This window comes from Dunckerocampus dactyliophorus, chromosome 12, assembly GCF_027744805.1.
Source record: "Dunckerocampus dactyliophorus isolate RoL2022-P2 chromosome 12, RoL_Ddac_1.1, whole genome shotgun sequence".
NCBI lineage: Eukaryota > Metazoa > Chordata > Actinopteri > Syngnathiformes > Syngnathidae > Dunckerocampus > Dunckerocampus dactyliophorus.
Genome location: NC_072830.1, coordinates 17,053,611 through 17,067,908, shown reverse-complemented (window position 1 = coordinate 17,067,908; position 14,298 = coordinate 17,053,611). Strand labels below are relative to the sequence as shown.

General features: G+C 40.2%; 1 protein-coding gene across 1 annotated transcript; it reads right to left on the bottom strand.

Moving 5' to 3' along the window:
* Window positions 1-2,091: 2,091 nt before the first annotated feature.
* LOC129191488 (multiple epidermal growth factor-like domains protein 6) lies at window positions 2,092-14,022 on the bottom strand. The gene is made up of 18 exons (XM_054794876.1): window positions 13,907-14,022; window positions 13,678-13,830; window positions 13,400-13,601; window positions 12,581-12,721; window positions 12,299-12,484; window positions 12,098-12,169; window positions 11,901-12,027; window positions 11,700-11,833; window positions 9,988-10,185; window positions 7,841-7,990; window positions 7,453-7,632; window positions 7,092-7,208; window positions 5,409-5,558; window positions 5,171-5,323; window positions 4,870-5,085; window positions 4,692-4,796; window positions 3,271-3,415; window positions 2,092-2,311 (listed from the first exon to the last, which is right to left on the bottom strand). The coding sequence occupies exons 1-18, from the start codon at window positions 14,018-14,020 to the stop codon at window positions 2,092-2,094; spliced, it is 2,763 nt and encodes a 920-aa protein (XP_054650851.1). The 5' UTR covers window positions 14,021-14,022.
* Window positions 14,023-14,298: the final 276 nt, after the last annotated feature.

Genomic DNA, 14,298 nt, shown 5'->3' with positions numbered 1-14,298 from the left:
TTGGAGAAAGTACCAGGAGGACATGGCAGAGGATGGACGCTGGCCCGTGGGCAATAATGACCGACAGGACACGGTCCTCCCTCGCCTGCTTAGACATGGGGAGAGCAAGGTTACAGTTCCATTTCTCAAACATACGACCATGGAGGGAGATTCTAAACATGCAGGACGTGTCTGGTAAAGATATTTGTTTACCTGCAGACTGTGAGACGGGGCGGGGGGAGGTGTTTCCACGTGAGCAGTAATATCCTTCCTGACACGCTCCGCTGACAGCTGTGGCATTTGTGGAGGAGCAGTAATGGCCGCTGTCACACTGCTTGCACTGGGAGACAGACCAGTATCCCGGGTCAGGGCCGTACGTGCCCTGTGGACAGCTTCTTACGTCGTAGCCAGTTCTTTCAGGGCAATAGAACCCTGCAACACAAATGCACAGACCCATACTTATAATGGATGATTACTATTTTATACAAGGACATGCATTAACGATGTGTTCAAATGCTTCATGACATACCTAATGAGCCATATTGTACTGAGCAGTCAGGAAAGAAACATATTTACCGCTTCATTTGCTGCCTTTCAGGTTCTATGGTTACCATCACATTTGCCTCCATTTGTAACCTTCTGTGATGGCATTTGGGGGAAAGCCAAAGAAAAAGCAAAAGCATGTGGTCGCAGTAGTAGCCACGACAGAAATGTATATGCTATCTCATTTCCCGCATTTCTGGTTCTATGGTTATCATCACATTCTCACTTTGCCTTCATTTGCAACCTTCTGTGATGGCATTTGGAGGAAAAGCCAAAGAAAAAGCAAAATCGTGTGGTTGCAGTCATAGCCAGGACAGAAATGTATGTACTGCTTAATTTCTTGCCTTTCTGGTTCTACGGTTACCATCATCCTCTTTGCCATCATTGCAACCTTCTGGGATGGCATTTAGAGAAAAGCCAAAGGAAAAGTAGAAGTGATGCGCTGTCAAGAGCAGCCAGGACAGAAAGTATGTATCGTCTCATTTGCTGCATTTCCGATTCTATGGTCATCATCGTATTTCCACTTTGCCATCATTGGTACCATACCGTGATTGATTTTGGAGAAAGGCCAGAAAGAAGCAAAACCACATGCTCTCAGGAGCAACCAGGACAGAAATGTATTTATCATCTCATTTGCTACATTTCCGATACTATGGTTATTATCGTATTTCCACTTTGCCATCACGGCTGAACTTTTGTGATGGCATTCAGAAAAAAGGCCTACTTGAGTGGTTCGACCTGAAATTTTCTGTAACTTTTAAACATGTCAAATTTTGGATTGTACAACTTCAGGGACGTTCAGTTTTAGAGACGTCAGCTTATAACACAATCTTGCATGTCAATGCACTTGTATGGTTTTTAATCGGAAGACTAGATCAGGACAATAAGGAACGTAAATAGACAAATGTGGTAAGGGACCTATGCAGGCACACTGTTTGTTTGTGTGGAAGGCTCCTTGTCCTTGACGCACAAATACAGCATACCTCAAAATGGGAGAACAGAGTGTTGAGGTCCCTAGTCAGCCGGGGGAGAACAACACCACCACCATGTGTTACAACTATTGACAGCGAAGTAGTCTAGTGTCACCACTCAACTCTTGGCGCCCCAGAGAACTGCAGATGCGGTATTGAATGTTGTCATCAGGGACAATGCAGGTTTCCACCGATTTGCTCGAAATATAAGAACATTGGACTTTTCCCATCAAAAAGCAATTATAGTAATCTATACTTGTGTCTGGATGATTTGCTGGGATGTTTGAACAAGTTTTTGTGCTCAATTCATTTCTCTCTCGCATTCTACTTTGGCAACAGCATCTCACGCACTTAATGAAAGGAATGCAATATATTTTCTTCCACTAAGAGTGGAAAACGCTTGCGCGACACATAAAAGGTTGGTGCAGATCTGGATAAAGGTGTACATGAACTTTTTGCTGTTATGCTGTTGAATTGCGGGAATGACCTACCAAATCCAGCAGATACTAGTAAAATTGCTAGCTGTGTGGCACCCATTTACTGGAGTAACATGCATTACCGCCACCTTCAGGATTGGAGGGTTAACAGTATGGCCTGCCTACAAACCTGCAGGGCACAGGTGCAAGGAGCCAGTCACGCAGTACCAGCCCGGCAGACAGGCCTCGCACACGGTCGCATGTGTCACGGCAACATAGGTCCCTGGATCACACGGTATGGGTTCTGCAGTTCCTTCAGGGCAGTAGGAGCCCTCACGACAAGATGCCCCTGTGATTCCGTCAGTGGGAGTGGGTGTGACAGCGCCCGCCAGACAATAATACCTACATGAAAACATACAATTACACCACATTACAAAAGTATTAATTAACAAGAAAACAAAAAAAAAATACAAAATCAACAACAGCAAAAATTGAAAAATCAGCAGTAATTTTACAAGAATAAAGTCATAATTTTACATGAACAACATAATAATAATAATACTGAGGAAAAATAACGTCATTTTAGGAGCAAAAAGTTGAAATATTACAGCAAACGTAATATTGTGGTAATATTACGAGAAACAAACAAAACATCAAATACAGATTTAAATTTTGGAAAATTAGGCTACGGAAAAAGTTAGAATGTTAATAGAATAAATGGGAATAAAGTCATAATTACAGGAAGAATATTTGTAAGCGTAAAGATGACATTTTTTTTAAAAGCAACCACAGCAGATATTGAAAAAAACAACTGGAATTTTATGAAAATACTGTCAAAATATTAAGAGAATAAAGTTGCACTCTAACGAGAAATAAAGTGGCACTTTTACGAGAATAAACATGCAGTATTATGAGGAAAAATAATGCCATTTTGGCAGCATAGAGTTGAAACAATAAAGAAAAAAATCCTTATTTATTGTTAAAGATGTAATATTATAAGAAATAAACAAAACAAACTATAGTTGTAATTTTTGGGAAATTAGGTTGCGGAAAAAAATTATTCTACTGTATTATGGAAAAAAAAAGTCTTAATGTTCCAAAAAAAGATTTTTTAAGAATATTTGGAAAATTAAAAAAACAATAACAGCAAAAATGGAGGCAAAAAAAAACAAAGTTCATACTAGTAATATGCTTTTTCACCTGTATCAAAAAGCTTTTTTGCTTGAAATACTATGTACTGTATAACTTTTTAACATATAGACATGTGTTGCTTTAAAATATCAGTGCATCCTTTCGTTTTTCAGCATGTGGCCCTCGCTGGAAAAAGTTTGGACACCCTCGGCGTAGGAGGAAGACTGTACCCTCCACTGCAGCGTCCAGTAGGAGCAGTAAGGCCAGCAGCGTCACAATAAAATCCCCCATGACAGCTCTGACAGTCCTCCTGTCTGTGCAGGCCTGAGCTGTTGGACCACGTTCCCTTAGGACAGGCCAAAGGAGCAGTGGTGCCTGTAAAAAAGAGGAACATTCATTCTGACACCACTAGGCATGCACATATTTGCTTTTGCTTGATTCAATGCCCTATAAGCCAAATGCATTCATTACTCTCTCTACAAGGTCAAAAAGTTTGATCAAATAAATGGTACCGCTCTGGGTAAGCAAGTGCACATTATTACGTGGAAAGCTGTGGACTTAAAAGTTATAAAATAAATGTTGTCAGAAAATCCTTTAAGCCACCCGATGGTAATTAGCATGAATAAACCATCGTAGCCTCAGATGAGAATAAAATAGTGGAATAGTTAAACAACCTCACGCAGCATACATTTGCTTACATTACTTGTAGCCTGTAGTACAAGCTGCACTTCATTAAATGACCCTGGAATTGTCATGAAAGCAGTTTGGAATGGGACTGAAGCCTGTCTTGACTCTAGCCCCACCCTTTAGCTACCTCTGGCGTGGCCGAGGCAGAGAAGCAAGCTGAAAAGGTATAAACATCTGCATCAGGGGTGTCCAGTGTGCGGCCAGCAGTTGTTTTTTGTTTATAGAATTTAACAACAAAACTATAGAAAAAAACAACAGCAAAAATGGAAGAATCAGCAGTAATTTTACAAGAATACATAATTACAAATATTAAGAGAAAAAATTGCAATCAAACAAGAAAAAGTCTGATTTTTATGAAAATAGCGTTGTAATATTATGAGGAAAAATAACTTTATTTTAGTAGCATAAAGTTGAAACATTAAAGTAAAAAAGACGTTATTTTTTAAAGTCGGAATATTATGAGAAACAAACAAAACAACAAATAAAGCCTTTTTTTTTTAGGTTGCGGAAAAAGTTATAGTGTTAGGAGAATAAAGTCAAAATATTATGGGAATAAAGTCATAATATTACGAGAAGAAAATTTACAAAGATTATTAAAGATGAAATATTTGTAAACTTAAAAAAAACAGTGAAAATAGGGAAAAAAACTGCTTCAAGGAAGTCCGACGTAGCGCATCAAAGATATAGGTAGATAGGTATTCCTGTTATTTCCACACCATGAATGGTGCTAAATCATGTTGACCCTCCCTTGCACGATATTGTGTTGCAAATGTTGTAGTGAGTTGACCGCTTTTTAGCCGCTTCATCTTGGTTAGTGTTTGTGGCTATTTGTGAAGTGAGCATCGCAACTAAGGATCGAAAAAAAATGTGAACAATCCCGGGAGAATGGCAATGTTAGTCCCGGTTCCCATGGATGCTAGAGACACGATGCCCAACCCTAATTAAGAGAGATGAATAAATTCACCTGCGGGACAGTAATGACCAGGTGGACACATAGAACCAGAGAGTCCGTCCAACGGAGTTAGAGAGGATGCCCCTGCTTTGCACCAATAACCAGCAAGGCACGGCCCTATAAGTGGTAGAATGGCATCATATAGTACATAGAGCAATCAAATATACACAAATACTTCTGTTGAGCGAACCTGCCGGCTCTGAAAGTCCTAGCGAAGGACAGTACTGTCCACTAGGACACGGCATGCAGGCTAGAAGGCTCTCTGCGCGCTGTCTCGGGTTGAATGAGCCTACAGGGCAAGGGTGCTGCTCAGGCATGCTTGTGCCTACAGGGCAGTAATGTCCTTTCGGGCAGGGCCTCTGCAAGGAGCCATTGGCTTCAGCCATTTGGATATCACAGAAGTAACCTTGTTATAAAAGAGAAGGAATCAAGATAACAACAACTCTGAGTGTTTTTTAAAAAGGTAGTAAAGTAGTATCTTTTTGTCCTACCTGCTTCACAGGTAACACAGGCTGATTGTTTCTCCCTGTCCTGGTAGGTTCCCAATGGGCAAGGCTTTGGAGCTGCACTACCCATGATGCAAAAATGACCAAGTGGACATGGTAGAGCTTGAGCCACTGTCTGACCAGGTGGGCACCAATAACCTGACAGTAAAAGGATGGAAAATATGAATGGATCAAAATAATGGAAGCTTATTGAAATGCTCTAGTAATTTTTAGCAAGCCAAACCTTCATCACAGGGCCCAGATGGTGCACTGAGGCCTGGTCCACGGCAGTAGAGCCCTGCAGGACAACGCTGGCAGTCAGCCTTGCTGGTTAGACCAGGCACTGGTGAAAAAGTACCAGACGGACATAACTCTGGTTGCTCTGAGCCTTCAACTGTAGAGTGCGAAATGGAGGAGAAGGCAATCATTTATTCAGACATTTATTTATTTGAGGGCGATGTAGTGTAAGTACAGTATCAGTCAAAAGTTTTGGGACACTTATTATTATTGTTACTCATTTAATTGAATGTACGTAAAAGTGTCTCCAAACATTTGAGTGGTACTGCATGCCATTTTTTAAAGAGAGCAGTATGTGATGGACCATATTTATTATTATTTTATTTGTACTTATTGTTTTTACTGAATATGCCCATAGCATAGCGCTATATCGGGGTGTCCAAAGTGCGGCTCACGGCTGTTTTTTTTTTTTTTTTAATTGGCACATTCAAAAAATATAATTTGAACAAGAAAACTAAAACAAAAACAGCAAAAGTGGGCAAATCAGCAGTAATTTTACAAGAATAAAATCTAAATATTCAGAGAAAAAAGTTGTAATCTAAGGAGAACAAGTCGTAATTTTAAAAAGAACAATGTCAGAATACTATGAAGAAAAATAACGTCATTTTAGTAGAGTAAAGTTGAAATATTAAAGAAAGAAATGTAATTTTAAAAAATAAGCAAACAAAACAATGAATAAAGTCGTAATTTTTCGAAAATTAGGTTGTGGAAAAAGTTACAATGATGCGAGAATAAAGTCAAAATATTATGGGAATTAAAGTCATAATTACGAGAAGAAAATTGACGCAAAGAAAGTTGAAATAGTTGGAAAAAAAACAGCTGTAATATTATGAAAATTATGTCAAAATATTAAGAGAAAAAAGTTCTATTCTAAGGAGAAAAAGTCACAATTTTACAAGAATAAACTAGTAATATTATGAGGAAAAACAATGTCATTTTAAGAGCATATAGTTGAAATATAATTTTTTTCTTTATTAAATTATTTTTTTTAAGTCGTAATATTATGAGAAACAAACAAAATAAAATAAAGTTGTAATTTTTGGATAGTTAGGTTGGTAAAAAAAGTTGTATTATTATGGGAATAAGTTATAATATTGCAAGAAGAGCATGTACAAAGATTATTTAAGAAGAAAGTTGATATATATTTGGAAAATTTAAAACAACAACTGATATACTGATAACAAAACCGGGAAAAAGAGCAACATACTAATAGGCTTTTCACGTTTATGACAAGGCTGAGATGCAGTTTTTTCTTGAAATACAATAAACGTCTTAGCACATCTATACATGTGCTGCTTTACAAAATATCAAAGTAGTCCTTGCATCCCTTCATTTTTCCCGATGTGGCCCTCTCTGGAAAAAGTTTGGACACCCCTGCTCTATATGTTTTATTTGTGTAATGTCTTAATTTGTGTTTTTATATTTTGATCACTAGTGTGTAAGACTACTCAGTTGTGAACGAACAAATTGCCTTAATATATTTTTCACTAACAAACAGCAACAATCAGTAATAATAATTACCCTTTTTACTTCCTTCACCAAATAGCTTTTGATAAGCTTATGAAAAAAATGTTGAATGTTTAATTAGCAACACAACTGTTCCAAGGCAGTAAAAGAGCGGGGCGCTTACCACAATATGTCCCACTTGGACAGATGCTGCCTGTTTCACCATCTGTTGGCTTGGCCTCAGTGGCTCCCCCTACGCAATAATAACCTGGAGAACAGGGGCCCATCGGCAAGGCCAAACCTGTTGATCGACAAGCAGCATCTAACTCATTCACTTCATTAGGTACGCCTGCGCTTTAAAAAAAAATCATGCACAGTAATTTGGAGGTTGCACTCAGTATTAGTGTGGAATTGCACTTCATCCTACTGTTTCTAATATTTCGCACCTCCAAATTAGGGGAAAGCTAACTATTTAAAGCCGGTTTTCGGTGATTGTTTAGCTGTGTGCATCATTCAGTCACTCTACTTTATCGTTGTCTAATTACCCGAGACATTACAGAAAGCTCCAGGCAGACAAGGCACAGGCTCTGAGCTCCCTTCAGGGCAGTAAAAGCCCGCCTGGCAGCGTCCCCCTGTGGCGGTGGCTGGGCACAGGCAGTTGGCGTTGGTGTAGTTGTCTAGGTCGAATGGTTGCGAGTTCCAGGCTGCTGACACACAGAACCAACCTGAGAAGAACATACGATGCAATTAGGATAGGAACACAAACAAACCTGCAAGCCGGCAGGCATACGTCAAAATAAAACACTGACTGCTTGAATGATGCGCTTTATGCAGTTCTGTTGCTTAATCTGCCAGACCACAGAAGACAGTGTACTGACAATGATAAATGAGTTTGCTTGAGCTCAGACACACACAAAAAAGCCCATTACTGACCAGCTTTGCATTTTCCAGACACTTTGGTCAGCCTCTCCTTCTCACAGTAGTGCCCAGGGGGGCAAGGCAGGCAGCTGTCCAGGCTCTGAGTCATGGGTTCTGGGTTGTAGTAGCCACGAGGACACGGGTATTGGGTGGCATGCCTTGTACCTACAGTATGCATGCATATATTTGTACATTTAGATGGTTATTTATGAACAGTGTACACCTGCATGATATAATGAGTGCTAATGCAAGAGCTAAAAGGCCCAAAAATCTTTATTTGCATCAGCATTAAACTGTACACCTTTATAGATATCCATCTGCATGACGGTTCATGCTTTACTGACTGGAAATTTAAGGTCATTGCTAGAGATGCTTGATATTCGCTTTTAACCAATATACTGATATTCTCCAGCATTTAACTTCCTTTTTTTTTGCCCTCTCCAGCCTTTAGGGCAAACCGTATTGTTGATCTAAATGCCCTTACGTGCTCAACAGATTTGCTCTGCCCGGGAAAAGTGTGAGATACACTTCCCCTGTTATACAGAATTTATTTGACTTTGATGTTTTGTTGTTATGCAAATTTGAAGTGGCTCGACCAGAGCAGGAGGGGGGGTGCAGGGACATGAGAGGGACAATACAGAGAGAGACAAGAACAACAGCAACAACAACAATTGCGACAACAATAACAAAACAACAGAAACAAACAGGACTACATCAGCTATAAAGATCAGCTATAAAGACCATGACGGAGAGGACGAAATAATATCAACAACCACAATGATAATACTGCATTGAAACAGTCATACACATTCGTAATAATAGTAGTAATGAAATTATTATCTATGATAGTGAACAGAATGACAATAACTGTAATGCACACAATTGCAATAACTATAATCATATTGCCGATATCTCCATCACTGTAATAAAAGCAACAACATAATAACACCCTGGTTAACTCAGTGAGTAATGTGGGGAAGTATGTATGTACTGTGAGTGTGCATATGTACGTGCGTACAGGTATCTCTATGTGGGGAAGTCTTCATGTACATAAATGTGCGCAAATGTGTGAACGTGTAATTGTCACTGAGAATGCATGAAAGGAGAGGGACTACCTCCCACCACCCAGCAAGCTCCATCCCACACAGCCAGGCCGGGCCCCCAAAACCTGAGAGCCACCCAAGACCAGCCCCACCCAAGAGCCAGCCCACAAAACCCCCCCCCCTCCCGGGTAGACCAGCAAGGGGCCGCAGAGAGGCAACCCCGACCAGAAACAGCTAGGCAGAAATCAATTCTTAATGCATATAAATGACGAATGAAAGAGATAAATGAACATTTAAGATTACTTTCACCGTCACTAAAGACGTGAGTATTCCCAAAGACATGATGTGGCAACAAGATCAACCACCACCACCTTCCTGTTTTCAGTGACGTCAAGAATCACGTCGTGATTAATCTTCATTTATCCCTTTCATTCATCATTTATATGCATTTTGAATTGTTTTCTGGAAGTAAAACTAAAAATGTATTCGGTTAATGTCTGTTTCGGTTAGAGTTGGACATTCCGGAACAAATTAATGACACCAATAAAGGTTCCACTGTACAACAAAACATAAAATAATCTCAAAAAGCCATGTATTACCAAATATATTTTAATAATTTATAAATACCGTACCATAATGATAAAATGCAATAAAAAGACTACAAATGTGCAGAATTATGCATACTCCAAGCAAAAGCAGAGTTAATGTAACCTTTTTTTGTAGAGGTAAAAATGGTCAATTACGATTGACATTGTCAGAGAGGCATGCTGACATACTGTATTCGATTTATGATATTTTCACTGGAAAAAAGTCTGAAAAAGATTAGTTGTCTTAGAAATGACTTCATCACAAGCAAGTTAGAGTTTTTCTTCCTGTCACTATGAGGGGTCATCTTATATTCGGGCCAATGCAGTATTATTTTTTATATGTCTCTCTTATTGTGCTTTACAAATACACAGCATCCGTCCTACTGAGAGCTGTTCCTCTCATGTTGCTTTATAAGGTAACCAAAATATGTGACACAGCTCTTGTATTGGGTCTTATTAAGCACGCAGCTGTACCTAATGAAGGGTCCAGTGAGAGTATACATTAAGAAGAACTATAATGAGCAGTGCCTACCATCAGGACAATACAACCCAGGTGGACAGGGAAACTGGCTGAAGTCGCTGGTCTTTTCCGGGCAGTAGTAGCCAGCAGGGCAGAGAGAACACACAGACTGGCCAGTGAGGTTTGTGTAGGATCCAGCCAGGCAGGGCGCTGGGCCTGCGCTGCCTTCTGGGCAGTAATGAGCGGTTGGGCAAAGACCTCCTACAGAGCCTGGGAGGCAGAGGGGAAACCCAATTAGATGCGCCAAATTGCTGCGATCATTGACTGTTAAGCCGTTATTATGATGAATCCTTTGATAAAAGCTGATTAATTCATGCTACGCTGTCAACAAAACACCCTCTCACACATTGCTCGCACTTGTCAGCATCTGTTTTTGTAATGCCAGTATTTCTCTGCGCATATAAATCAGCTGTTCAATTTGTGTTTGAAGTGCTGTGAATATAAATTATGAATGAATGATAAATACCCCCGCCATTGTTTGTTTGTGTGTGACTTCTGGTGTTAACACTCATCCTGGGGTTTTTAATGACACGTGGGTATTCGTACAAGCATCTTTGCATTACATTTTGAATCCACACATCGCATTGAAGGTCCCCTATTATGCAAAACTGACTTTTTAATGGTGTTCTAACAGTAACACATGTCCCTAGAGCCTGTTTACAAGCATCAAGAGGCGCTCTTATGGTCGCTTTTGAAATTCTGCATCGTCATGACATCATTAAGGAAAAATCCTTCTTTCTCACGGACTTAATACCATCTCTGACCCGCCCCTAGCTAGATGAGCGCCCACCGCCACTTCACAGTTTCACAACACAACACATCTTAAGGCTCAAGCCTGGAGCCTCTGCTTAATGTCTGTCAGTCAGCTTCAGATGTGGGAGCTGGATGTTAGATCATTTTCTTTTTCTTCAGCCAATAGGTTAACCAGTGTTGGTAGTAATGGCGTTAAAAATAAAGGCTAATGTAATGAAGTACTATTTCAAGTCTTATCGTTACCTGCGTGAAATGTGGTGCGCTATTATACACTGATATCTGACACCTGTCATTGACTAGCCGGCTCGCTGATAGAGATGTGACGTTCGCAAACAAGTCATTTGAACAGCTTTCTTATGTGACCGTGAGAGCCGAGTCACCAATATAAGATCCAAGAACGAGCCTTTCCTATACAACTGGGAATCGGTTCTGATTGTTCAGTTAAAAGAGCTGTTCAAATAATGACTCGACTCGTTCACGAACATCACATCTGTTGGCCACACAAGAGAACTGGATGCATCAAGCTGGATTTTGGTCAACACATTTCCAGTACACTATTGTGGGACCGCTCAGACCATATAATATACAGTATATGCTGTATATAATTCACCCCCAGAAGTCACTTTATTTTTAATGGGTGACATACAAAAAAACGTATTATATTTAAAGAAAAGCTGTGCAGAGGCTTTCAAGTCAAATTCAATTTCATTTGGATTTCATCCAGATTTTGCAGCTTTGCAAATTCATCATTAAAAATACAGTTTGACATGCACAGACACATATTTCTCTCAAATCTCTTTGGGTTGTAATCTGTAATGTTATGTGACATCTTGGCAACAAATAGTTAGGACCTTGGTGGAGGTGAACTCTCTTTTAGATAATAAATCAATGGCTCTGATCGGTTCTGACCAATTTTACACTGCAGGAAGCATTAACTTAACAGTATAAACTTATTTTTTGACTTGCTGTACCTGTGGCTGCCGAGTCTCCACCTGGACAGTAAAATCCTTGCTGACATTTTCCGGAAGGCCGACTCAGACCATCAGTAGCGCAGAAGTGACCCGCTGGACACAAACTACAGCCGCTCACCTCAGTCAGACGAAGACTGAAAACACAAAGAGTAATTTGTAAACGCAACATTTTTATTTGCTGTAATATTGTTGTCTCCTAACCTGTCTGAGTAGGTTCCTGGGGGACAGGTGAGGGGGAGACCAGTGCCTTTGGGGCAGTGTCTCCCCTCTGGACACGCTCCTCCAACTCCAGTACTATAGTTTCCATCTGGAGTTGGGGCATTTACACCTTGAAAAGATGTTTTGTAGACATGAAGTTATGTAATATATTGCCAGCTTGTTAATAACAGTAAATGTACCTGCTATGCAGTAATAACCAGCATTGCAGGGCCCGGTGGGTTCAGGCAGACCCCAGTCCTCACAGTAGAAGCCTGAAGAGCAGATATATTATGAAATAATCATGAGATATTTCATTTAAATCCAGCATACATGTGATACACTGTACTGTACATGCAAGCAGTGAGTGTCAATGTGTGACAACCATGAGACAATGCTATCACCTGCTGGACAAATGAGGCACTGCTCCACTTGGCTCAGGCCTAACTGAGGGTTGTATGTGCCAGGAGGGCAGGGAAGGATACCTTCACCACCTCTTCCAAGACAATAGTGACCTAAGGGGCAGCGCTGGATGCCTTCCCCGGGTAGGCAGTAGCTCCCAGGGGGACATTCATGGCATGTTTCTGCACCTGGGGAAAAAATACGGCAGCAAATTGTGGTAGGGATGCAATACATATAGTATACTGTATATATTATTGTTATATATTATGTGAGATGTAGCCTACCTGTTGTGTTTGTGGACATTCCATCAGGGCAGAGTGTAGGGGATGCTGAACCCATGGGACAGTAGTGTCCAACTGGACAAATGTCCCCTGTTATACCATCTAAAGGTTTTGGAGACACTGCCCCCTCTGTGCAATAGAAGCCTAAAAACAGAAGGTGAAAGACTTGATTATTAGAACACTTTTTCTCCATTTATTGGTAACTATAGCAAAGCAAAATACACAGAAAATCAATACACATTTATTGGGCACCAGAAATTCACAATTTCAACTTAGTTACCATTATGAGAGAAACTTTTATGATTGCGATTTAAAAAAAAAATGATGTTTAATAACGCAGATATCCCATCATAATACTTAGATAAAATATATTTGCGCTGGAATAATATTTTCTCCATAACAGTATTAGACCACCTGTCATCAACAAGAATACATATTTCTGAAATATCTCAAATGAGCCTAAAAACAACATAATGAAAGAAATAATGCTTTTTTCAGACATAATAACTTAGAACTATTATTATATTATAACTTATAAGACAATAACTTAATCAACTAAATTGAAACTATTAATCAACTTCCCATTAATTATTAGGATTAACTTTATATGCAGTATGCCTATATAATATATTGTATGCCAAAAGAGCAAGTAAATAAATAAAATATACCATTTTAATCAAAGAAAGTATATTTTAGCTTCAAAAATATAATTTAATTAATTACCAATGCTCGTCATTTTGAGCAGCTGTGGCATAAACCTTACATGGTATAGTGGTGGTATGACACATTTCTTATATTTTTAAATATGCTGTTGCACCTCACCAGTGTCACATGATCCAGAAGGCTGTATGAGTCCAGTCGTGTTGCAGTAGAGTCCAGCAGGGCAGAGCAGGCAAAAAGATACGTTTTGGGCCCCCACTGTGTTACTCCAGGTGCCCAGAGGACAGGGATGTTGCTGAGGGTGTTTGGTCCCTCTGGGGCAAACGTACCCTGCTGGACACATTCCCCCTGAGTCCAGAGTAACCTGAGGGAATGATAAACATTTTATAAACACATAACTATCATCGAATGATGTGCTTTGTATGCTCGAGTGGTCTTACCGGAAAGGCTGTGGAGGCTCCAGATGTGCAGTAGTGTCCAGGGTCACAGAGCCCCTCCGGGTCAGAGAGGCCGGCCATGCTGCAAAACCATCCTGCCTCGCACGGCCGACAGTGGTGCACATCTTCCCCACCGGGCTGATCCGAGTAAAAGCCCTGATTGATCACATTATACTGTAGATTATTTACATAATAATATTATCAGCCTTTACATATTGTGTACGATACTGACTGGAGGACATGGGTGAGCAACAGAGGATGCTGGAGGACAGTAGTGTCCCTTTGGACAAAGTGGTGGCTGGGACAAGCCTGTGTGGTTGCACAGTCGGCCTCCTTGACACGCCATACATGACCTTGCACCTTGGTCCTAGAATAAAGAAAACAACACCGAATAAGATCGTTAATCCATTAGTACAACTTTATTTTGTTTATACCGGCTGGAAAGTCCCAAGAGGACATGGCTCAGGCCTGGATGCACCCTCCAATGTATAGTGACCCTGCTCTGCTTCATTCTGAGTAGGCGAAGCTGAACCACCAGTGCAGTAATACCCAGGAGAACACAAGCCTGATGGTGATGTGCTGTTGGAACCTAAACAATACAAACTTATAGGAAGATAGGCACAA

Excerpts from the sequence above, each read along its gene's own strand:
- LOC129191488 (XM_054794876.1), bottom strand. The coding sequence starts at position 14,020 with ATGGCGTGTCAAGGAGGCCGACTGTGCAACCACACAGGCTTGTCCCAG. Across the intron at positions 13,602-13,677 it reads GAGCCTCCACAGCCTTTCCG|GTTACTCTGGACTCAGGGGG; the intron begins GTAAGACCACTC and ends TCATTCCCTCAG. Across the intron at positions 4,797-4,869 it reads AGGACTTTCAGAGCCGGCAG|GGCCGTGCCTTGCTGGTTAT; the intron begins GTTCGCTCAACA and ends TACCACTTATAG.